Raw genomic sequence first — 24,093 nt, 5'->3', positions numbered from 1 at the left:
ATACAGATTTGGGCTAAAATGAGAAACACAGAGACCAATTGAGTCTGTTAGGTGAGAAGGAAGGAAGCTTGATTTCCAGTTGTTACTTTGTAGCATGTTAGTTTTGAGACGATTTCATATTCCACTTCTATTTGAAGAGATAGAAAGGTAGAATCAGTGCCAGCCTAACACATGGCAGCTTTAGCCACTGATGACATCACAGCTTGCTACCCAAAAGGGACAGCCAAAATAAACTCAACAAATGAGAACCAAAATAAAACAGAACAGTCTAACATAATACCAACATTTGTTCAGCAGATATTACCAAGATCTTGACACACAAGTCATCAGAAAGATAAAGGGTGGGGCTGGCTTTGTGGCACAGTGGATTAAGCCACCACCAAATCAAATGCTGGGATCCAATATGTGTGTCCACCCTTTAAAAAAGATTGATTTATTTGAAAGTCAGAGTTTTGGGGCCTGGTGCTGTGGCACAGCTGGTTGAGGCCCTGGCCGGCATCCCATATGGTCACCGGTTTGTGTCTTGGCTGCTCCACTTCCAATCCAGCTGCCTGCTAATGTGCTTGGGAAAGTGGCACAGCATGGCCCAAGTCCTTGGCCCCCTATATCCACATGGGAGATCCAGAAGAAGCTACTGGCTCCTGGCTTCAGATTAGCTCAGATCTGGCCACTGCGGCCATTTGGGGAGTGAACCAGCAGACTGAAGACCTCTCTATCTGTCTCTATCTCTATTGGTAACTCTGTCAAATAAATAAAATCAATCTTAAAAAAATCAGAGTTATGGAGAGGAAGGAGAGTCAGATGGGATGGCATTGTGGATTAGCAGGTACAGCTGTTTTCCTGCAATGCTGACATCCCATATATGCACCAGTTCATGTCCTGGCTGCTCCACTTCTGATCCACTTCTCTGCTAGTGGCCCTGGAAAAGTAGAAGATGGTCCAATACCTGGGTTCTTGACACCCAAGTGGGAGACCTGAATGAAGCTCTTGGCACCTGGCTTGGGCCTGGCCCAGTTCTGGCCATTGCAGCCATCTAGGAAGTAGACCAGCAGATGGAAAATCTCTTTCTCATTCTCTCCCTTTCTCTATCTTTGCCTTGCAAATAAATGCTAAAAGAGAGAGAGATGTTCCATCTTAGATGGCTGCCATGGCCAGAGCTGAACCACACAGAAACCAGGAGCCAGGCACTTCATCTGGGTCTCTCACATGGCTTACAATGGCCCAAACACTTAAGTCATCCTTTGCTGCCTTTCTCAGGCCATCAGAAGGGAGCTAGGTTAGAAGTGGAGCAACTGGGACATGAACTGCTGCTCATCTGGGAAGCTGGCATTGCAGATGGTGGCTTTCCCCATTGTGCCACAATGTCAGCCTCATGAGTGCCAGTTTGAGTCACAGCTGTTCCACTTCTGGTCCAGCTCCCTGCTAATGCAACTGGGGAAGCAGAAACAGATGGCACAAGTACTTGGGTCCTTGCACCAACATGCAACACTTGGTTGGACTTCCAGGCTGGGCCAGCATTATTCATTTCAGTCTCTTGAATGAACCAGCAGATGCAAGATCCCCATCCTTCTGTCTCTGCCTCTTTCTCTGTAACTCTGCCTTTAAACTAAAATTTTTAAATCTTAATAAAATAAAGGGAAAGGGTGAAAGAGTAGCCATAGTAAAGTAATAGAGCAAAGCTACAGTTGTGCTGTCCCTCAGCAGCCTTCTGCCTTAAGTGGGAAGTCTCCAGCTTACAGACACTGACATAAAAGACACATTCACAAGATACTTCAAAACAACAGATGAGAGGTTTACAAAGCATATTTGTTTTATGGTAACTTTCATTCAATAGGTACACTTGGTTTAGATATAAGCCTTTAGTGCAGCCAAGTTAACCCAGGGTTGAAATCAAAGAGACATACTGAGGAAGATGTGCTGCCAGGGGAGAGAGCTGCATTGTCTCATTGCTCTTGTAGAATCATAAAGAGAATGAAAAGAGCTACTCATGTGCATGGTTATAAGGAGGACAGAAGCACAAACATTTCAGAAGGGGGGAGCAAATTTCAAATATGGTTATTTTAAGAAAATGAAATGAAGTCAATTTCAGAATATAATGTGGAGTAGAAAAACACCATCAGTTCATCAATTCTCACAGGGATCCAGGAAAACTGCCCTGCCTATCCATAGACCAAATGTTTCAAAACCCATTTTCTGATTAAATTCAGAAGATTACAGGAATCAGCAATCTAGGTGTTCAAATGCCAAATTAAGTTTTAGTTTCCACTATGGGCACATGTAGCCCAATCACTCAGAACATGAGAAAAACTTTTCCATATGAAGGAACATGAAATATTCAGGCACACAGAATACCTGTGCTTAGTGCTCCAAGTGAACCCCAGGATAAGCACCCAGAAAACCTGTTAGGTCTTGGGTCCAGTGCAGTGGTGTAGCATGTAAAATTTTATTTGTTTATTTAAAAGGCAGAATTACAGAGAGGCAGAGGCACAGAGAGTGGTCTTCCATGCACTGATTCATTCTGAAAATGGCTGCAATAGCCAGAGCTGGATCTATCTGAAGCCAGGAGCCAGAATCTTCTGTCAGATATCCCATGCAGGTGCAGAACCCAAGAACTTGAGCCATCTTCCACCGCTTTCCCAGGCCACAGCAGAAAGCTGGATCTCAAAAAAGCACCTATATGGGATGCCAGCACTATAGGTGGCAGCCTCACCTGCCATACCACAGTGCCAGTCCTCAAAATAAACCTATTTTAAAAAGCATTTTAAATGAGGGATGGGAGAGAGTTTGTTTCTCCAAAGCAAGGATAACAAGATAATACCACACAGAAGAAGCTCCTGGCTCCTGGCTTTGGATGGGAACAGCTGCGACCACTGAAGCCAATTGGGGAGTGAACCAGCAGATGGAAGACTTCTCTCTCTCTACCTCTCCTTCTCTCTGTGTGTAACTCTGACTTTCAAGTAAAATAAATAAATCTTTAAAAAAATAACTACTAGTACTCATTAACTTCAAAAATATAGAAATTTAATGAAACTCAAAATATAACCAAAATAATCTACCACAAATTATAATCTTTGAGTCATGTTAGAAAAAAATTAACCCCTCCCACACTTTGAAAAAATGCACATGGGGCTGGTGTTGTAGGTTAAGCAGACCCTGGCAGTGCCAGCACCACACATGAGCACTGGTTCAAGACCTGGCTGCTCCATTTCCAATATAGCTCCCTACTAATTCACCTAGGAAAGCAGAGGGTGATGGCCCAAGTGTTTGGGCCCCTGAAATCAAGTGTGAGAACCAGAAGCTCCTAGCTCCTGGGTTCACCTGGCCCAGCCCAAGTCATTGTGGCCATCTGAGGAGTGAACCAACAGATGGAAGACCTCTCTTTCAATCTCTCTGTAAATCTGCCTTTCAAGTAAATAAAATGAATCTAAAAAATACACTGTATACAATGTATATTTTGGTTATTCCCTCATACAAAGAAAGCTCAAATAAACTGTAGATGAATCCTCCTGGCTTGATGCAATTCAGAGGATGATAGCCTTCTGCCACCCTGTGGTAGACATCAATGAAAGTTATTAATGGGAAGATGAATGGGCCAGTGCCATAGCTCACTAGGCTAATCCTCCACCTGCAGCACTGGTACTCTGGGTTCTAATCCCAGTTGGGGCACCAGTCCTGTCCTAGTTGCTCCTCTTCCAGTCCAGCTCTCTGCTGTGGCCCAGGAAGGCAATGGAGGATGGCCCAAGTGCTTGGGCCCTGCACCCACATGGGAGACCAGGAGGAAGCACCTGGCTCCTGGCTTCAGATCAGTGCAGCACTCCGGCTGTGGTGACCATTTGAGGGGTGAACCAATGGAAGGAAGACCTTTCTGTCTCTCTCTCTGTCTAGCTCTGCCTGTCAGAAAAAAAATGGGAAGATGAATGGATACCATCAGACTGCTTCCTCACATGGCACATTTTCTTAAAGACATCACTGCTACATTAACAGATTATGTCGCTCATGTGAAACATATCTCTCCTAAAAATTTGAAAGAACTTGCCAGAAACTTAGAGCAGAGCAGGGAATGATGTGCTAAGAACAGTCAGTTAGCTTGAGTAGTCTAGGAATCCTGTTCTTGGCTGTTTTCAAGTTTGTATTAATGTACACACAACATAGTTGCTGAGAAAGTGTCTTACAGCTGTTTCCTGGGTGTGAAGCAACTCTTTTCAGCAGAAACACACAACTGCTTGTCCACTCACAAGCACTGTGATAGGGAGTACATGGGGGAAAAGGTCAAAACACACTGGGTTTGACAGGAAGAATGCTGTTACCCTAACAACCTCTATCCAGGATTCCCTTTCTATTTTTACTTCCTGTTTTTACTATGCTAAATGAGTTTCACAGGTTATTAATCTTGTGACAACAGGACTCTAACAGAATCTATGAATCAGTTAATCAAGTGAAAACTTCATTATACTGAAAGTCTATAGCAATAGCTTTTAGGGCCACATCTCTCTTTTTGTAAAGATGATTTATTTATTTGAGAGGTAGAATTACAGATAGTGAGACAGATAGACAGAGAGAAAGGTCTTCCTTCTGCTAGTTCACTCCCCAGTTGGCTAAAATAGCCAGAAGAAATGCACTGATCTAAAGCCAGGAGCCAGGAGCTTCTTCTGGGTCTCCCACATGGGTGCAGAGGCCAAAGCCCTTGGGCCATCTTATACTGCCTTCCCAGGCCACAGAAGAGAGCTGGATCAGAGGAGGAGCAGCTGGTACTTGACCAGTGCCCATATAAGATGCTGGTACCACAGGCAGAGGATTAACCTGCTGAATCACAGTGCCAGCCCAAAGCCACATCTTTTACTGTACTGTGTGTGCATCTCTGTGGGGGGAAGGGGCATATTTTCTCTTTTCTTCCTTACTCCTCCTCATGTTAACACCTTCTACAAAGGCTTACACAGACCACAGTCATTATGAAAATCTATCACTAATATCCTCCCATGTTGAAAATGTCATGGGGTTAAACACAGAACCCAGAATAAGAAAAGTAATTGGAAACTGGTGTTCTGGCTGAGTGGGTAAAACCATAAGGGTGCTGGTTCGAGACCTGGCTGCTCCACTTGTGATCCAGCTCTCTGCTATGGCCTGGGATAACAGTGGAAGATAGCCCAAGTGCTTGGTCCCCTGCATCTGTGTAGGAGACCTGGAAGAAGTTCCTGGCTCCTGACTTCAGATCCATGCAGGTCTGGCCATTGTGAAGATCTGGGGAGTGAACCAGCAGATGGAGACCTCTCTCTCTCTCTCTGTGCCTTTGCCTCTCTGTAACTCTGCCTTTCAAATAAAAAGTAATTGGCCCTCTTAATTAAAACTGTATGGACTGTAAGATAACCAGCTTGGTGGAGCATTGAGTGACTGTAAAGAACCAGAGGAGAAAAATTGCACTTTTCTGTATTTATCTTTTCATAGCTCTCCACTTTATGAATATCCATATTAAAGTAGCTCATTATTAACACACACGGTAGACTTGCATTAATTTCAGATCATGCCAGTGCCGCGGCTCAATAGGCTAATCCTCCACCTAGCGGCACCAGCACACCGGGTTCTAGTCCTGGTCGGGGTACACTGGCCTCAGCATGCCCACCGCGGTGGCCATTGGAGGGTGAACCAATGGCAAAGGAAGAACTTTCTCTCTGTCTCTCTCTCTCTCTCTCTCTCACTGTCCATTCTGCCTGAAAAAAAAAATCAGTCACTTCTCACTTTGCAAAGAGATTAGCAGCAGGTAATAATAGTTGACATCCCTAATAACATAAGAAAGAAGGGGTGAAGACTGAAATTGAAAAGCAGGAAAATAAATCAGCTGTGTTTCCATGGCCTCAAGCTCCAGATTGAAAAAGGGTCTGTTAATTAAACACAGAGGAGAGATCAATGCACATAGCTACGGCACAAGCTTCACATTGCCGCTGGGAAATACATCCAAACACAAGGTGCCCCAGCTGTCAGATGTGTCCACGGGGTCCAGCATGGGGGCCATGAGCCAGATCCTACTCTGGTCTTCTATCTCCACCTCTCTGCTGCCTCAGGCTCCCAGCTGAAGGCCACCGAACCCACCCAGCTGGAACTACCATGGGATATAACAGGAGGCCCAGCCAGAAAACATTCTTTGACCCACCCAAAGTGAGAACTGGGCTTATTTAAATATAGGGAATGGGACTCCGTCCTTCGCCTTGCTCTCAACTGCCCTGCTTGTGCCATACTCATCCTGTGTACTTTAAGGAGAATTTGAGTGAGGCAGCCCATGGGACTGGCCGAGCATTGGGAGACTGGGAAGCAGCGGTGGGAGACACAACACCTGGGCCCCAGCCTTGACTCTGCCGGAGAAGCTCCCAGAATCACTGAGAAGCTAGTGATCAATGTCTGGGAGCCGACATCCACCATCACACCCACCCCTCTCCCACACATGCATAGATGCCCCTTCCTATTCTCCATACTTGCCGTGGAAAATCTTAGGAGCACGTCCCCTTTCTTCAGGACACCTGGAGGGCAAAGTGGAGAGTGTGGGACAGGAGAAGTCACTGGAATTTGGGACCCACGGGTGGCAGATGCAGAAGCACAGAAGCAGCCGGTGGTAGGTCTGGGGTGTGTGCTCCCCAAATGCCTGCAATTGCACTTGCAGAGCAAGACGCCCCAGTGAATGTGGGAGAAAGAGCAAAGCAGCCTCTCAGGGAACACTCTGATCAGTAAATGAACTTCATCTGTTCCCAACCCTGAGCTACAGGGAAAGGCACGCGCATGCGCACATTCTCCCACATTCACACGCACAGGCATTCAGAGAGGAAAACGTTAGAGCACCGGGTGACTCTGGGAAATGGAGTCCAGGCCAGGGCATTCCTAGATAGACTTACTGGCCCTCTCCTAGGGCTTCAGTGTGGGGTGGGTGGAGACAGGCTGGGAACCAGAGGGCATTTGCTTTTGTTTACATCCCTCCTTCCCTTCCTTCCCACCCCAAATCTCAAGGGTCAGGTGCTGTTCTTCCTTTCTTGAACAAAATCTTAAGAACTGACAGCCACTGCTGCTTAGTCCCAAATGCCAGTTCCCTCACACATGCTGTTTCCCTCAGAAAAATCCCCCTGCTGCTTTATTCCTGGGCAGCTTCTCTCAAGTAATAAATGACAATGATTTCAATGTAACTCTTAGCACAGGTGTAGACGGCATAGTTTAACATATAGATTTGAGAATACAATTTTTATTTGTGTCTTGTTGATGTTTGTTGTTCTTTTCAAAGCATTTCACACCACCCTCTAATTCACCAAGTTAAAAAAAAAAAAAACCAGGAGAGCTGGATACAGGACTAACATTGCCAAGTATCTTCTAGGGGCCAGATTAACAGAGTAAATGCCTTACTTTGTATCATTTATACCTTAGGTCAATTGTGGAGACAGTATTATCAATTTACAAAGAGAAAGCCGAGGTGGAAAGAGTTCAGAATTGAATTTGCCCACGGAAATATGGTTAAAAAGTCTAGGTTAAAGGCCAACCAAATTTAAATATAGGCATTTGGATCTGGCTGAAGAGCTCATGAAATTATTTTAGGCATGGAAAGTCAAGACACTCTCACAAAAGAAAAAAAAAAACTAAATGAAAGATCTCTGTGAGTGAGATCCCAGTGGAAAGAATGGGCCATCAAAGAAGGGTACTTTTCTCTGAAGGGAGGAGAGAACTTCCACTTTGACTATGACATTGTCTAAATAAGATTGAAGTCAACAAACTCAAAAGGCTTCCATAGCCTTGGCAACTCATGACTAGAGCCTAGGGAGATTTCTGACGCCATAAACAAGAGTGTCAATTTGTTAAGTCAACAACAGGAGCCACTGTGCACTTACTCCTCATGTAGGATCTCTATCCTTAATGTGTTGTACAAGGTGAATTAATGCTATAACTAGTACTCAAACAGTATTTTTCACTTTGTGTTTCGGTGTGGGTGCAAACTGTTGAAATCTTTACTTAATATATACTAAGTTAATCTTCTGTATATAAAGATAATTGAAAATGAATTTTGATGCGAATGGAATGGGAGAGGGAGTGGGAGATGGGAGGGTTGCGGGTGAGAGGAAAGTTTTTGGGGGGGAACTATTAACATCCAAAAACTGTACTTTGGAAAATTATATTTATTAAATAAAATTTAAAAAAAGAAATATTTTGGGACCAGCACTGTGGCATAGTGGGCTAAGCCTCTGCCTTCAGCACTGACATTCTACATGGGTGCAGGTTCAAGTCCCTGCTGCTCCACTTCCAATCCAGCTTTCTGGTCTAGCCTGGGAAAGCAGTAGAAGATGGCCCAAATGCTTGGGACCCTGCATCCATACTGGAGACCCAGAACTTCCTGGCTCCTGACTTTGAATCAGCTTAACTATGGCCATTGCAGCCATTTGGGGGAGTGAACCAGTGGATGGAAGACGTCTCTCTCTCTCTACCTCTGCCTCTCTGTAACTCTGCCTTTCAAATAAAAAAATAAATATTTAAAAGGAAATATTTCTTTTAATTTGGGGCTCAGTTTCTAAACCCCAGATTTCTCATCTCTAAAATAAAAAGTGAAGGAGAGGAAGAGTATCTACAATGCTAATCTTCACTGTAGAGAAACACATAGGATTATAACTTATCTAAAAAGGAAAGGAGATTCAAAGTTGCTATTGCTGTATGGTTAATTTTCTCATGTTTAACATTAAGATAGCATATAAATATTATGCATTCTTAGGTATATGTGTGGTGTCTGATTTTTAAGATTTAAGTAGGAATGTAATGGAAGCAGGATGATATGGAGTTCTGTTTGTGATTACTTCTGGCAATTATAATTCATGGGATTAGAATTGCTGGATTAGGAATGCTTAAATGTATCCATTCATTTCACACTAATGTTTATCATGTCAGGCAATATTATTTGTGTAGACTGCTTTTTCTTGCCAGATTGAAAATTCAGGAGGGCAAGAAACATGTTTGCTTTGACATTAAAACTCAGCATCTTGATAGAGTCATTCTTTTAGTTGAATGAATAAATGAGCCTATAAAAATTAAACAAATACAATTTCTGATCCCAAGAACTACCTAGTTGAAGAGACAATGAAATAGATATCTATTTGATAACTGCCACAATTAGATGACTGTATAATTTGTTGCTCAGAGATAAATTTGATCATAAAAGAGACAATAATGACACAGGGTTGAAATGTATAAACAGAAATCATTCATGGCCAAGTGGGTTAAATGTTCACTCTAGCTTTGTAAGGCATTCCATTCATTATTTAGTAAGCATTTACTGAGCATTCTTTTGTGTGGTGTGTTGAAAGAACTACCAGCCACATGATTTCCCTAGTTATTGGAGTAAGAGAACCTGAGCAATCAGAAAAAGGTTTGGATGAACTAAGAGGATTTACACAAAGGTAAGAAAAACAAAAAGCAGAGAGGCCAATTGAAAAGTATATCAAAGGTAATTTAGTAGGATCTGAGCCAAGGTATGGTGGTAATGGGAAAGAATAAGAAGCAACAGATCAGAGGGAGATCTAAAACGCAGAAACAACAGGAATTCAATGGTAGATGGAGGCAGGAGGGAACTCATGTGTAAGTCTTCATTTAGATTTTATTATTTAATAGGCAAGGAGTTCTCAGTACATTAATGTTCATCAGTAATAAAAGGCTACCTCCAACCGACTTATAAACTGCCCCTAAATCCAGGACACAGTCTCATGGGTAGCTACAATCTATAAGCCTTATGTTGATCATCATGCCAAATATTTTTAACTGCTACAATATACAATGGTCCTTCTTATGATGCAGTTACTTAGAAACTAGAAGACATAGTCAGAGTCTATAAGAACAATCTAAATGAAAAAGTTAAATTCAGGGGCTCGCGCTGCGAAACAGCAAGTTAACAACCGGGCCTGAAGTGCTGGCATCCCATACAGGCACCTGTTTGAGACCTGGATGCTCCACTTTTTTTTTTTGACAGACAGAGTGGACAGTGAGAGACAGAGAGACAGAGAGAAAGGTCTTCCTTTACCGTTGGTTCACCCTCCAATGCCCACTGCAGCCGGTGCGCTGTGGCCAGCGCATCACACTGATCTGAAGCCAGGAGCCAGGTGCTTCTCCTGGTCTCCCATGTGGCTGCAGGGCCCAAGGACTTGGGCCATCCTCCACTGCACTCCTGGGCCACAGCTGAGAGCTGGCCTGGAAGAGGGGCAACCGGGACAGAATCTGGTGCCCCGGCCAGGAATAGAACCCGACGTGCCTCTCCTCTCTCTGTGTAACTCTGATTTTCAAATAAATAAATAAATATTGTTTAAAAGTATAGTAATGGTCAATATTTATAAAAAAGTTAAATTAAAAACACCTCAAAATCATATAATTCAAAGCTAAATTTGGAATACCTCAGTAATTCACAATTTATATATTCACCAACCTTAGGTAACTAAAGCACAATCAAGCAGGAAAGAAGTGAAAAAAAATTTCCCCGTGGTAGGGGTGGCACTATGGTGCAGTGGGTACAGCTGCCACCTGCAGTGCCAGCATCCCATATGGGCATCGGTTCAAGTCCCAGCTTCTCCACTTCTACTACAGCTCTCTGCTATGACCTGGGAAAACAGTAGAAGATGGTTTAAGGCCTTGGTCCCCTGCACCCACATGGGAGACCCAGAAGAGGCTCCTGGCTCTTGGGTCATGGCTCCTGGCTTCAGATGACACAGCTCCGGCCATTGCAGCCAATTGGGAATGAACCAATAGATGGAGGGCCTTGCCCTTTCTTTCTTCCTCTCCTTCTCTCTCTGTGGAACTATTTCAAATAAATAAGTACATCTCTAAAAAAATTTCCTGTAATAACCAAAATGCACATTATAAAGTCCAAGTAAGGTGTCTAGCCACTGGGTCACCATCATGACTCATAAAAAACTCACTCTGCTTTGGCTACTCTGATATGAGTGGATGGACACAAAGCAGAAAAGAAAGCAATAGGTTTGAGCAGTGAATAAATAGAAAGGGCTCCAACAACAATGCTGTAGAGCTCTGTGGCTCCTAAATGAATGTAATATGCAGGCAGGCATCTCCTTAATTTCTGCCATGCTCTGAGTTGTTCTAGGACCATAGAACTGAGCACAAAAATCAGAGCTTTCAAGTCCAACATCCACAATTCACTTAGTGATAGTGGAGTACTGTAGCTTTGTTTCATGAGCACAACTAAACCTCACACACTTGATATGCCATTCTGTTAGGATCCAGTGGAACTGGAGAGTGTATGGGGTCAGAGGGAGTAGAGGAGCATGGTGTGTGGGTCTCATGGTGGTGGTAGCTGTGCAGAGGGAGGGGTGGAGGAGGAGGAGAAGAGCAAGAGCCCCTAGCACTGTGGGAATGAGGAGCAGAGGGTGAATGGAGACAGGGTGACTTGTATGCATTATGTCTGGTACTCTCTTGGGTATAATTGATGCAACATGAATAATGTGAGTATCATGATTACTCTCAAGGCAATTTGAGTCCTGGTGGACAGATGACAAGGACATAGATAATTAAAAACAGTGTGACAAAAGTTGTAGGTGCACAATACAATCTCCTACATCATTTTTGGATGCCATGCCTATCAGGCAGGAACCATCAGGTTAAGGTCAGATTTCAGGGCTGGCATTGTGGTGTGGAGGGTAAAGCCACCCCCAGCAGTGTGAGCATCCCATATGGGCACCAGTTCAATTCCCAGCTGCTCCACTCCTGATCCAGCTCTCTGCTATGGCCTGGGAAAGCAGATGGCACAAGTCCTTGGGCCCCTGCACTCTCATGGGAAGACCTGGAGGAATCTCCTGGCTCCTGGCTTCTGAGCAGGGCAGCTCCTGCCTTTGTGGCCAACGGGGGAGTGAAACAGGGTATGGAAGACCTCTTTCTCTCTCTGCCCCTCCTTCTATCTCTGTGTAATTCTGAATTTCAAATAAATAAATCAATCTTTTTTTAAAAAAGAGTCAGATCTCAGAGGTAGCAGAGCCCAGAAATGACAGCATTGTATGAAATGAAAATAGGTGATAGGTAGAAGCTTGGTAACTGAAGCTGGGATCAGAACATGGATCTTGACTGGGAGGCTGTCAAACCACTCATCAACCTGGACAAGGCTGGGATCTCCCAACATCTATCCTAGTGCCCATGTCTTGGCAGAGAGGCATAACCAAGAAAGAGAAAATCACCTCTGGCTTTGGCTGAGAGGACTATGGGAACTCCCCACATTTGAAGCCAGAATCTTTTTAACCCTGAGATTCCCTCTTTCATAGGAAGGCTTTTCTGGCCTTCTCTTCTTAGCATAAACCTCTCATGCCACTAGACCTCCCATAGACCCACATCACAGGGCACATGATAATGAATGGCTGAATGAACAGAATCTTGAGGTATCATGTAAATGGAAGACTCATGAATCTATTCTCAGCTTATAGGTATACTTGAAGGTGAGAAAATCGAGGCAGGGGACATTGGTCAGGCTCAACCACAGAGTCCTCCTTACAAAGCAAGAAAGCAAAAAAGAAAGAAAGAGGAGAAAGGAAGGAAGGAAGGAAGGAAGGAAGGAAGGAAGGAAGGAAGGAAGGGGAGAAAGAAGAAAGAAAGAAAGAAAGAAAGAAAGAAAGAAAGAAAGAAAGAAAGAAAGAAAGAAAGAAGAAAGAAAGGAAGGAAGGAGAGAAAAGGAAAATAAAGAAAATCCTATGCACACTTCAGAAGTGCCCAGCCACCCACCTCCTGAGTACATGCTCCTGGAACAATGACAATTCCCTGAAGACCAGAATTGGACAGGCACTATCTTGACAGTGTAGGAAGCATTTGGGGAGGAAAAGCTCTGCCCCACTAGAGCCCATTGGTCAAAGGATACAGCAGAAGACTCAGAGGCTTACTGCATCACACATCTACCCACAGAGTAGGATGATCACAGAAGGCCTGAAGACGTTTTGTGAGTTGTGGCCTCGTGGTACTGCCTGCAGTTGTTGACACATCAGGGATGACTGGTGGCAGTGGTTTGAGCTAATCCTGCCTCTGCCTGACCAGCACTGCAGTACGCATGGAGCGAGTCTGCTCCTGGAGTGCCTGATGAGGCCAAGGGATGTGTGTAGACCTACAGTCAGAGGAAGTATGAAGCACTGGCCTCAAGGTTGGAAAGTTGTCATAGCAACAATATTTTCAGGGGATGATGTGGCAGGGTTAGCCCTGCAAGGCAGAGTGGTCTCCTAACTACATGTCCTTCCCCTTATGCTCCTCTGAACTTAGATGAGCCTGAGTCGAGTGCAACAACCTGGGTGGGTGATGCTGAGAGACCACCAGATGAAATTCTGGTTAATGTATGCAGGTTGTGGGTCATAATGACAACCGTATGTGCAACATTGGGTGCTGTCCCCTGCGTTCACCCACATGCCTGATATGAATGAGGGTCTGACAGAGGGAGAGTGGGCCATGGGATTTGCAAGAAGGACCTGTGAGCAAGTGAAGCAGGCTGATTTCTTACCTGGGGCTACTAGAGAAGGGTAAAGGAGGTTTGCAAGCTAGAAAATGAGCAAAGAGATAGGAAATACTACATCCCCTTAGCCCCTTCCCCAAGATGCACATTCAAGGTTAGCAATTGCCCTCCTCTTAAATCTGAATTGGTGCTAGTAATGGTGTAGGAACTTGTGAATAAAGGGCCCAATGTGGCTAATATTCTGCTGGTCTTTCCTAAAATGACCCAACAAATAATATTTTCTTAAAACAAATAGAGGCATGCATATAGCTTGAGACTTGACTGAGAGTTCTTGCAAAATATAAGTACTCTTTGCTGACTTGAAAGATGCTAAATGTGTGACTCCATATTGGGGGTTTGGAGTTCTGTCATTAGAGCTGGATTTTGCCATTGGTGGTGCACATCATTTTCTCTACTAGGTCTCTGACAACTCCTATGGCATTTACCCTTGCTAGACATTTCCTCAGATTCCCAGCTGAAAGGCAGCCAAATGTGAATCCCATTATCGAAAGGCTTACATCTGTGGTCTCTTTGTGTGAGACTCTCATTTGTTAGGCTGGAAGAGTGAAAGCGTCACTCAACAAGAAGCACCGGAGACAGACCTGATGAGCATGTCTGTTTATTAGCAATCAGGCACAGATTTGTATAGGGTAAGAGGGGAAGAAAAAAGCCTGGGGTGGTAACAGTAATTCTATAGGGCAGAAGGGGCAGCATGCCAAAAGGCTTCTAACTAATCCACTTCTAGGTCACATAGGACACATAGGCTCCTGGGCTCCTTTGTGCAACCAGCCCACATCTGGATGTTGCTTATCAGCTCTCTGTTTATGAACCACAAAAGCACAGCCACAAGGCTTCCAACAGGAAGTGGGGAATGGAGGAAGTGGGCCTGGAGCTCCTGCAACTTGCCAGCAGCCAGGCTGTGGGGTCCCTCCCAGCAAGCATGGTGCACCACGCCCTCTCAACTTTCTGCATGGGGCAGGGCAGGCAGTCCCATGGGATCACCCACAGAAATCTATCTTAACTGCAAAAGATTGTGATTGGCTACATTTTTATGATAGAATTTATATCAGAAATTTGCCACCAAAGTATCCTTTATTCTGGATGTATCATACACAGTGATGGAGGAAGAAAAAATCTTACATCCATGTTGACCTCTCACCTACACAACAAGCAGACTCCTGTTTGTCTTGCTAATACAGCCTCTTCCCCCCACCCATGCCTTGACCATCCTTGCCCTGCCTCAACTTTTGGACACAACAATATATGAAAGCTCCTGCTATCAGCCTGAGATCTCCTTCACTCTTCCCAAGCTGTCTCCCTCTATCTCAGCAGCTCAGCCTCAGAATCCAGCCTCATTCCAAACCCCTCCCAGCTCACACTGTGACCTCAAAGGACCTTTAAATCTAGCCCAAGCACTTCTCTATCTCAGCAGCTCTGCTTTAACTCAGACCTCCAAGCTCCTTCCCACTACTTTGTACTATATAAAGCACTAGTCTGTAAGACAGGGGGTTCTCTCTTTGCTGTGTGTTTGCTGGGAACTCTCTGCCATGCATTCATCTTGGAGTGAATAAACCTTCTGAATAAACCTGGACTGCCTGTGGCTTCATGCTCTGTCTCCTTTTTCTTGACACAAAGTTTGTATTGTTTTGTGGACTTGTGTAATGGAGATGAAGTATATTACCTCAATCCCTGACCATTTAAAAACCAATTTATAAATAAGGACTTGGAATGTGGCTCCACTAAAGTGTACCTGTGATCTTAGAAAGTCTTTTGGCTGCTTTTATTGGAAGGTGAGTGTCAGGAAGTGAACTGATAGAAAGCGATTGATGAGATTTCCTTTGAATTCTGTGGTGCTTCCCTGAAACTTGGAACACTTTGGTGATTTAAGCCCTTCAAATTAAAAGCTCATTAACAATTCTTGCTCAAAGATGCTAAAAATAATCAGCTACGTAGATCATGGACCTTGGATAAATGTTCTCTCTCCAACTTGAAGCTTTAAAAGAGGACTTAAAATGTCTTAAGATTGATGTTTTCAGGAATACAAAGAACTACCCTTTTTTCTTTGACTTAGCTGAACTTAGCTGTGAGAAGGAAGGGGAGTGTGGAACCCAGTGACTACTGATATTGGGAGGCCTGACCTATTAATGGCTACTCCCATGATTTCCTAAAGCTTTTATATGTGAGTTAAATCAAGTGAGAAACTATAGTGTGCAAGCAAAAGGACTCTGAAAATCAATATGTTGCCCATGATAGAGACGAGGGTACATGAGGAGTCTTCAAAAATTTCATTAAAAATGTGTGTCAGAGAAAAACTAGGTATCAATTTTTTAATTGTAAAAAAATTAACTTACCTTTTAATTCCATTTTCTTTTTTTAAAAAAGATTTTATTTATTTACAGACATTGAGAAGGAGAGACAGAGAGAATGTCCTTCCCTCCATTGGTTCACTCCCCAAATGGCTAGAACAGCCAGAGCTGCACCAATCTGAAGCCAGGAACCAGGTGTTTCTTCCTGGTCTCCCATATGGGTGCAGGGGCTCAAGCACTTGGGCCATCTTCTATTGCTTTCCCAGGCCACAACAGAGAGCTAGATTCAAAGAGGAGCAGCCAGGACTAGAACTGGCACCCATATGGGATGCAGACACTGCAGGTAGAGGATTAACCCACTGCACCACTGCACTGGCCCTTTAATTCCATTCATCTTGTGTATTCTTAAGAGTCTCCTTGGATATAGTTTGCCCTATGTGTAGTCTAGAGCACTCTAGGGAGGAATATGGGAGACACTGATCCCTCTGCAGCTACATGATGTGTTGATTGAGCTTATAAATTCAGAGTATGGGAACTCAAGGGTAGCCCATTGGAAATAGCCTGTTAGGACAGAATAGTAATAGTGGTTAACCAGTATTTAATGAGTCATTATATGCCAGACATGACTATTAGTATTCTAAATGTGTTGTCCCATTTCATTTTTGCTTAAGCACTAGAAATAACTATTGTTATCATTTTCCAGATGAAGAGGAACAGAGATTACCCAAGATGCTATTGCTAAGCATGACAAAGTCAGCATTCAATCCTGGAAGCATTTCTTAATGACGATGGTTAATTTTTGTTTGGATTTGTCAGTCTAGTTGATTGTATATACTATATATCTACTGTCTACAGATTCCAAAAGGTTTTCCTTTAAAAAGATTTATTTATTTGGCCAGCGCTGTGGCTCACTAGGATAATCCTCTGCCTTGCAGTGCCGGCACACTGGGTTCTAGTCCCGGTAGGGGCGCCGGATTCTGTCCCGGTTGCCCCTCTTCCAGGCCTGCTCTCTGCTATGGCCAGGGAGTGCAGTGGAGGATGGCCCAAGTGCTTGGGCCCTGCACCCCATGGGAGACCAGGATAAGTACCTTGCTCCTACCATCGGATCAGCGTGGTGCGCTGGCCACAGCACGCTGGCTGTGGCGGGCATTGGAGCGTAAATCAATGGGAAAAGGAAGACCTTTTACTCTGTCTCTCCCTCTCACTGTCAACTCTGCCTGTCAAAAATTAAAAAAGATTTATTTATTTTATTTGAAAGGCAGAGAGAGAGAGAGAGAGAGAACTTCCATCCACGGGTTTACTCCCCAAATGGCTGCAATGGCCACAGGTGGGCTGATCCAAAGCCAGGGTTTTTTTCTGGATCTCCCACTTGGATTCAGAGATTCAAGAACTTGGATCACCCTCCACTGTTTTTCCAGTCACATCAGCAGGGATCTGGATCATAAATTGAGCACCTGGGACTCCCACCAGAGCCCATAGGGTTGCCAGAGCTGCTGGCAATAGCTTTACTTGCTATGCCATAGATCTAGCCTAAGGTTAAGACTTTCAAAAGGCCTTATATATGACCTAAGTTGATGAGAGTAGAGAAGAGTTTGAGGCACTAAGGGACTTTGCATCACACCTTGAATGAGAAATCTGAGAATATTAGTGTCTCCCATCTCAGCTAACCTTCAAAAGAGGGTGATGTAAAGAGTTAATTCCCTTTCTGTTTTCCAAAGAGATGTGGCCCTTTTGTCTCTCCTAGGGATTCAAGAGTGAAACACAAGGCAACCTTTGCCTACCCAGGCCAAGGGATTTTGGCTGTATTTTTAGAGAGCTATAACATAGTGGGATAAACAAGTGCTGTGCTTCTGTAGGACCCAGAAACAATTTAACATAGCTTTCAGCCTTACCACTACTGAATCACCATGAGCTCTCACTAGAAATTCAGGTACTTTGAAGACCTACATTAGCACATAGCTTTATCAAGATGTATGTGAGTGTGGCTAATTCAATGAGAAAGAAGAAAGCTGGAAAAAAAAAGTGACACTTGGCATTGTCCATTCCATTCATGTGGTAGTGGGCTGTTTGCCTTTGAAACATTCTGTGGACTTCACTGGGTGTTATCTCCTCTACCTTGGATGGGAGGAGCCAGGTGCCAGCTGGCAGCCATTCAGAGACAAGCCTTTGTGTTTGTTGGAATGAGGCCACTTCTGTTCTGAGCAGTGAGGTTTTTGTTTAAAGACTAAAGTAGTGAGAAATTTAGGAGCTGGATTTAAAAGGAGGAAAGACAAACTTTCTGCCTTACCTTTATTTGTTTCTATTTTAGGAAACTTGCATTATTTGTAACTAAAACTTTAGTTAGGCCTCTGAAGATTAGACATTATTCAAATTTCAAACAAAAATGTAAAGAGAAAATAACTTTTTTCACACGTTCAGAAAACTTTTCTAGACTTTTATCAATGTTCCTGTTACTACTGCGTTTGTGTTTTCTTTTCCTTGCTGCATTTAAAAAGTCCTACAGTCATTCAGGGCCTCTATGGGAGTGTGTGTCTGGAGCTGGCAAAAGAAAAGTCCTAAGACTGTGTTTACTTGACATCTTTAGGCCTTGTTCGGTCTCCCAAAGTGCTATCTTATAGAATAGGGGGTTGAGAAATTGCCAGAATGTCCTGAGCAAACTCTGCTCTGGTGGACATTGCTTTCACATTTGGAGAAGGGAAGACGCTGTGTGTGCAGGCCTGCAGCACAAAGAACCAGGTTTCCTGAAACACAGACTGGGAATGCAGGGACAAGGACAAAAAGAATGGAGCCAAGACAAGTCCTGAACAAGGCTCATTTATTCAACAAATCCAGTAGTATTTAAACATGACCAGTTGTTTACAAGAAGGAGCACAAAAGATTTACATATCTAAAAGGCTTTTAAGGTTACAAAGAGTTCCAGATAAGGTTCTTAATTATTGCTTACACTTAAGTGATAAATGCAGGTTTCAGGTGTGACTGATTATCTATATCATCTCTTGTGAGAGGTATAGCAGTGAGATAAGGTTCTTCCTGCCTCTTCCTGGAATCTCCTTAGTCTAATTGTCTGTGCCAGGAAGTCTCCATCCATATGTTTAAGTGTAAACAAAGGGAGTGACTGCCTGTGGCTGCCCACATTTCCCCCCTTTTTTATTTTTTGAGGCATTGTTCCTGTCTTAGGTTGCCCGTGTCTCTTCTTGTCCTTACCTATCATTGGACACCCCAGACATTCTCTGAGGCTCCTGTCTTAGGTTGGTACAAGGAGACCGAGTCTTACCCATCATTGGAATTCAATGCCATCCTTTTTGGCCCGGGGGTGAAGCTGTGAATGCAACATTAAAATCTCAGAACAAACGGCACCAAATGACACAGAGAGGCATTGGAATATACAGGGGAGCCACAGACAAAAAGGCAGAAGCTGCAACAAAGGACCCAGCAACATCAAAAGCCAGTGGGTCCATTGAGAGTCACCAAAAGAAAAGGGATTAGTTAGAAATATATGCTGAAGTTCACCTTCTAGCTGCCGTACCAGATATTTTATGTAAGGAACATTATTTGAGATGTTAAAGCAGCAACCTCCAGGAATCAAGTCACAGCTTATACGATCTTTCAGTAGTAAGTAGTTAATGGCAGCTAAATGTAGCCAGAAATTGCTACTTTCAACAGAGAAGGAGGAATTGACCATAAGAGTTACTTTAACAGTTTTTGAGCAATACATCAACGAGGCCTCTTTTCCAGAATTGACAAAGGTATACCAGAGTCTGTCAATGTGACCAGTTTTGATATGCTAAAATCAGTATTCTCCATTTTTGATTGATCAGTCACATTAAGCCACTGATGTTCAACTATATCCCTCCCTATACAGAACAAGGGTTGATTGTTCCTTACCCATTGTACAAACCCTGCTGTTTTAATTAATTACATGAACAAGTTAGAATTACCGGCGAACCAACAGAGGTGGTAATGTAGGTTTGGCTTGATGTGAGCCGGCAAGCTTCATTCATCTTCAGGGGGATCCTGAGCAGCAATGTTATCATAATGAAGATCAAGGGGCTGCTTCGTGACATTGTCTGTTTGCCACACCAGTCACTCAGGTAACCATTGTACTTCATTGTCTTTTTGCGAGAATATAGAAACATGTCCACATCCCCATATTAAAACAGAGTCAGGTCCATACCATTGAGCAGTTAGAGGGTCTTTCCACTTCCCATAGACTTGTTGTCTTTTGGTTTCAGAATGCCAGTGACGATCAACTGTAGATTTCCCTTGATTATCCAGTATTAAAAATTATAAGATGAAAAGAGCATGTGATAGCCATTTTTGTGGGGAATGGGCCATGGTCCCGTATTCCCCCTTTTTTATTTTTTGTAAATAAATTTTTAATGTGGCATGTGCACGTTCCACAACACCTTGTCCCTGGGGATAAGGAATCCCAGTGATATGAGAGATGTGGGAGCTACCATAGAAGTACTTAAAAGAGTTGGAAGTATAAGCTGGGCCATTATCAGTTTTTATCTGTATAGGGGTTCCTGCAATGGGCTGAACCATTTGTCTTTTAAGGTCTTGGAATTCACCTTCTCTGGACAGCATATTGGCATTCTAATCCGGATTTCCCCCCTGGCTATTTAACTTAGCAGTGCAGCAGCATTGGTCTTCAAACTCTGCTTTCCATAATAAAAAATCACCTCCAGAGAGGCAAGCTTGAGCTATTGTTTTCCAATCAATTGGTGCTAGAGTAGTTTGAGACAGACTATCCAACAGAGTTCTCCTATAGGGAGCAGTAGGCCCATATGCATCACAAGCAGATTTTAAATCTTTTAATATTTTAAAAGGCACTGGATGGTGACAGCGCATTTCCTGGCCGTCTTCTGTATATATTTCCACTGGAAAAGCATCAAAAAAGATTTCGGCTCCCTCCCTGCCTTGCTCTGCGGCTTCCCTAAGAGTTTGAGCAACACTCTTTTCAGGATATATGATGCTCTTCATTTTTGTTTGGCAAACATGCACCTTCTTGACAAAGGGATAATCCTTATCATTGTTATCTTTTATAAAGAATTCAAAAGGAGGAACAGAGGGAACAACCTTTTCCATAGAAATAGTGGATCGGCGGGATCGATTATCCTCACCATCACTGCTTCTAGCTTCCTCAATTTTCTCATGTAGGAAATCAAGAACTCCTCTTAGCAAGGTTTTGTCTTTGTTGAGTTAAGATATCCTTTACTAATGACCATAGGGAGAAAGTTAACAAGGGTAGTGAGTCAGGTCCATGTTCTTGTAAGTAAGAATTAAGTTCTTCTCCAAGTTCCTCCCAATGTGCCTCATCTACAAGGCCTTCTTCAATAAACCAAGGACATACAATTTCTATGGTCTCTATAAATTGCTCTATTACTTTCTTTTTTAACCCTATTCCTCGCGTCTGCAATAATGCCTTGACTGCCTTTACTATTGACGGTTTTCTTGATGCTTGTCCCATAATGCCTGCTCAAAAAAATCTCCACAATTTTGGTGTTGGGTACTCACCACAAATTGTACACTTCTATAGTCATGACTCCATGAATCCAGGTTCCTCACTGCTTCTCTAATTATCAGGTCCCATGTTCAGGCACCACTTGTGCCGGCCTGCAGCACAAAGAACCAGGTTTCCTGAAACACAGACTGGGAATGAAGGGACAAGGACACAAAGAATGGAGCCAAGACAAGTCCTGAACAAGGCTTTGTTTGTTTGTTTGTTTATTCAACAAATCCAGTAGTATTTAAACATGACCAGTTGTTTACAAGAAGGAGCACAAAAGATTTACATATCAAAAAGTCTTTTAAGGATACAAAGAGTTCCAGATAAGGTTCTTAATTATTGATTACACTTAGGTGATAAATGCAGGTTTCAGGTGTGACTGATTATCTATATCATCTCTTGTGAGAGGTATAGCAGTGAGATAAGGTTCTTCCTGCCTCTTCCTGGAATCTCCTTAGTCTAATTGTCTGTGCCAGGAAGTCTCCATCCATATGGTTAAGTGTAAACAAAGGGAGTGACTGCCTGTGGCTGCCCACAGCTGTGAAGAGGTTATCAGATCAAGATAGGAAAGCCAGTGGTGAGTGATTGGTAATAGGGCTGAGGAGAGTCTTAGACATTTCCCCTGAGCTTTAATGTGAACCATTGCCACCCAAAATGTGTCCACAGGTTTTTCTCCCTTCTCTCTTTTTACCTTCAGAGCTCCATCTACAGGTGAAGGTCAGTGTTGCATGTTGTTTTGAATGATTTGGGTGACTCAGAGCAGTAATAATACATCAGGTACTGAAATTAGGGCCCTGAGCTTCAGTAATGAGTACTATGGTTAAGAAGAGGGGACCAAAGACACGGGAGAGTCAGGTGCTTCATGAATATTACTAAAGATTGCTATCCAGTGTTAGAACAGGTGAGAGTGGATTCAATAGGAGGAGAGTAACAAATCTTTCTTAAGATTTTATTTATTTACTTGAGAGGCAGAGTTACAGACAGAGGGAGAGACAGAGGGAAATGTCTTCTGTCTCCTTGTTCATTCGCCAGTGGCCACAATGTCTGGAGCTTAGCTGATCCAAAGGCAGGATCCAGGAGCTTCTTCTTGGTGTTCATATGGGTGCAGAGGTCCAAGCACTTGGACCATCTTCCACTGCTTACACATGCCATAACAGAGACTGGATTAGAAGTGCAGCAGCTGGGATATGAACTGCACACATATTGGGATGCTGGTGCTGCAGGTAGATTAGCTTACTATGCCATGGCCCTGGCTCTGCTTTTTCTTCTTCTTCCTTTTTTAATGTTAACTATACTCCCCTAAGATTTAGATAAATCTGGCTGTTAAATTCTTCCATCTTTACAGACTGGAGCAGTTACACATACCAGGGACTGACAGCCTTGCTTTGTCCTGCCCCTGTCAGAGTGACAGACCTGGTTTGTCCAGGCCCTCTGGCTGTGGCAGTCTTGCTTTGTCCCACCCCTCTGAGTGTGGCATAGCTGCTTTGTACCACTCCCTGGGACTGACAGCCCTGCTTTGTCCTGGTCCTATGGCTGTGGCAGACTTGCTTTGTCCCACCCCTCTGGGCATGGCAGCCTGCTTTGTCCTGCCCTCCAGAAGTGACAGGCTTGCTTTTCCCCGCCCCCTGGAAGTGACAGCCTTGCTTTATCCCACCCCTGTGGGAGTGACATCCCTGCTTTGTACTGACCCCTGGGAATGACAGCCCTGCTTTGTCCTGCTTCCTGATACTGGTAGCCCTGCTTTGTCCAACCCCTCAGGGAGTGACAGCCTTGCTTTGTCCCACCCCTCTTGCTGTGACAGCCCTGCTTTGATCTGCCCCCTGGGACTGACAGCCCTGCCTTGTCCTGCTCCCTGAGAGTGACAGCCCTGCTTTGTCCTGCCCTTCAGGGAGTGACAGCCCTGCTTTGTACCACCCCCTGGGATTGACAGTAATACTTTGTTATGCCCCTCTTGGTGTGACAGCTCTGCCTTGTCCTGACCCCTGGAATGACAGTGCTGCTTTATCCCGCCCCTTTGGGAGTGAAATCCCTACTTTGTCCCGGCCCTCTAGGAGTGACAGCCCTGCTTTGTCCCGCAACCTGGGAGTTACAGCCCTGTGTTGTCCAGCTCCTCTCACAGTGACAGCCCTGCTTTTTCCTGGCCCTATGGCTGTGACAGTCTTGCTTTGTCCCGCACCTCTGGGCTTGGCAGCCCTGCTTTTTCCCAACCCCTGGGATTGACAGTACTGCTTTGTTCCACCCCTCTGGGACTGACCACCCTACTTTGTCCTGATCCCAGAGAGTGACAGCCCTGACTGCTCTTGATGAGGCTTCCAATACTTCATGAAATAAGAGTGGTGGGAGTTGATATCTTTGTCTGTTTCCAGGTCTGGGGGGAACTGACAGATGACTTTGCTCTTCTACTTTTCCTCCATCTGGTTCTCCACATGAATGTAGGGTAAAATCAAGCTTTCATCCTTTTGGCTTCTCTCAGGTTTGTGACTGCGACTTGATAGTCCCGGGAAGTGTTGCTTTCCTGAGTGAGTGGGTAAACGAGTGAATCAAAACAATGCTTCCTGAAGTCGTATTATTGCCCTGTTATGGGAACGAGTTGCCAAAGCAGTCATTGGGAAAATGTGGACGTTCATGAAAACTGTCTGTGAGAAAAGGAAAGAATGATAAATTGACTTCAGTTGATTAAACCTGCAAAGATAATCTGGGTGCAATTCATTAGATATCTATACATTTTTTCTCTATGCTTAAAGGATCAAAAAACTAGAGTGGGCAGATCCCAATAGGATGTTCATTGCTTTTTTATATTATTCTTA

At 43.9% G+C, this 24,093-nt stretch overlaps 1 protein-coding gene across 3 annotated transcripts in view; it reads right to left on the bottom strand.

Annotated features, from left to right (window-relative positions):
• LOC127485783 (uncharacterized) overlaps positions 1-6,890 on the bottom strand; it is a 33,447-nt gene extending 26,557 nt beyond the window's left edge. The window contains exon 1 of one of the 3 annotated variants that reach the window (XM_089316575.1): positions 6,469-6,890. In XM_089316575.1, the coding sequence (XP_089172701.1) occupies positions 6,469-6,801 (333 nt within the window). In that variant the 5' untranslated portion in view covers positions 6,802-6,890. Of the gene's footprint in view, positions 1-6,464 lie in introns of all 3 variants that reach the window. The other 2 variants (XM_089316574.1, XM_089316576.1) reach the window with 2 other exon arrangements.
• Between the last annotated feature and the right edge of the window lie 17,203 nt (positions 6,891-24,093).

The sequence above is a fragment of the Oryctolagus cuniculus genome, chromosome 16 (genome assembly GCF_051225735.1).
Source record: "Oryctolagus cuniculus isolate XC-2025 breed Fujian yellow rabbit chromosome 16, ASM5122573v1, whole genome shotgun sequence".
NCBI lineage: Eukaryota > Metazoa > Chordata > Mammalia > Lagomorpha > Leporidae > Oryctolagus > Oryctolagus cuniculus.
This window is presented reverse-complemented; position numbering and strand designations above follow the sequence as displayed.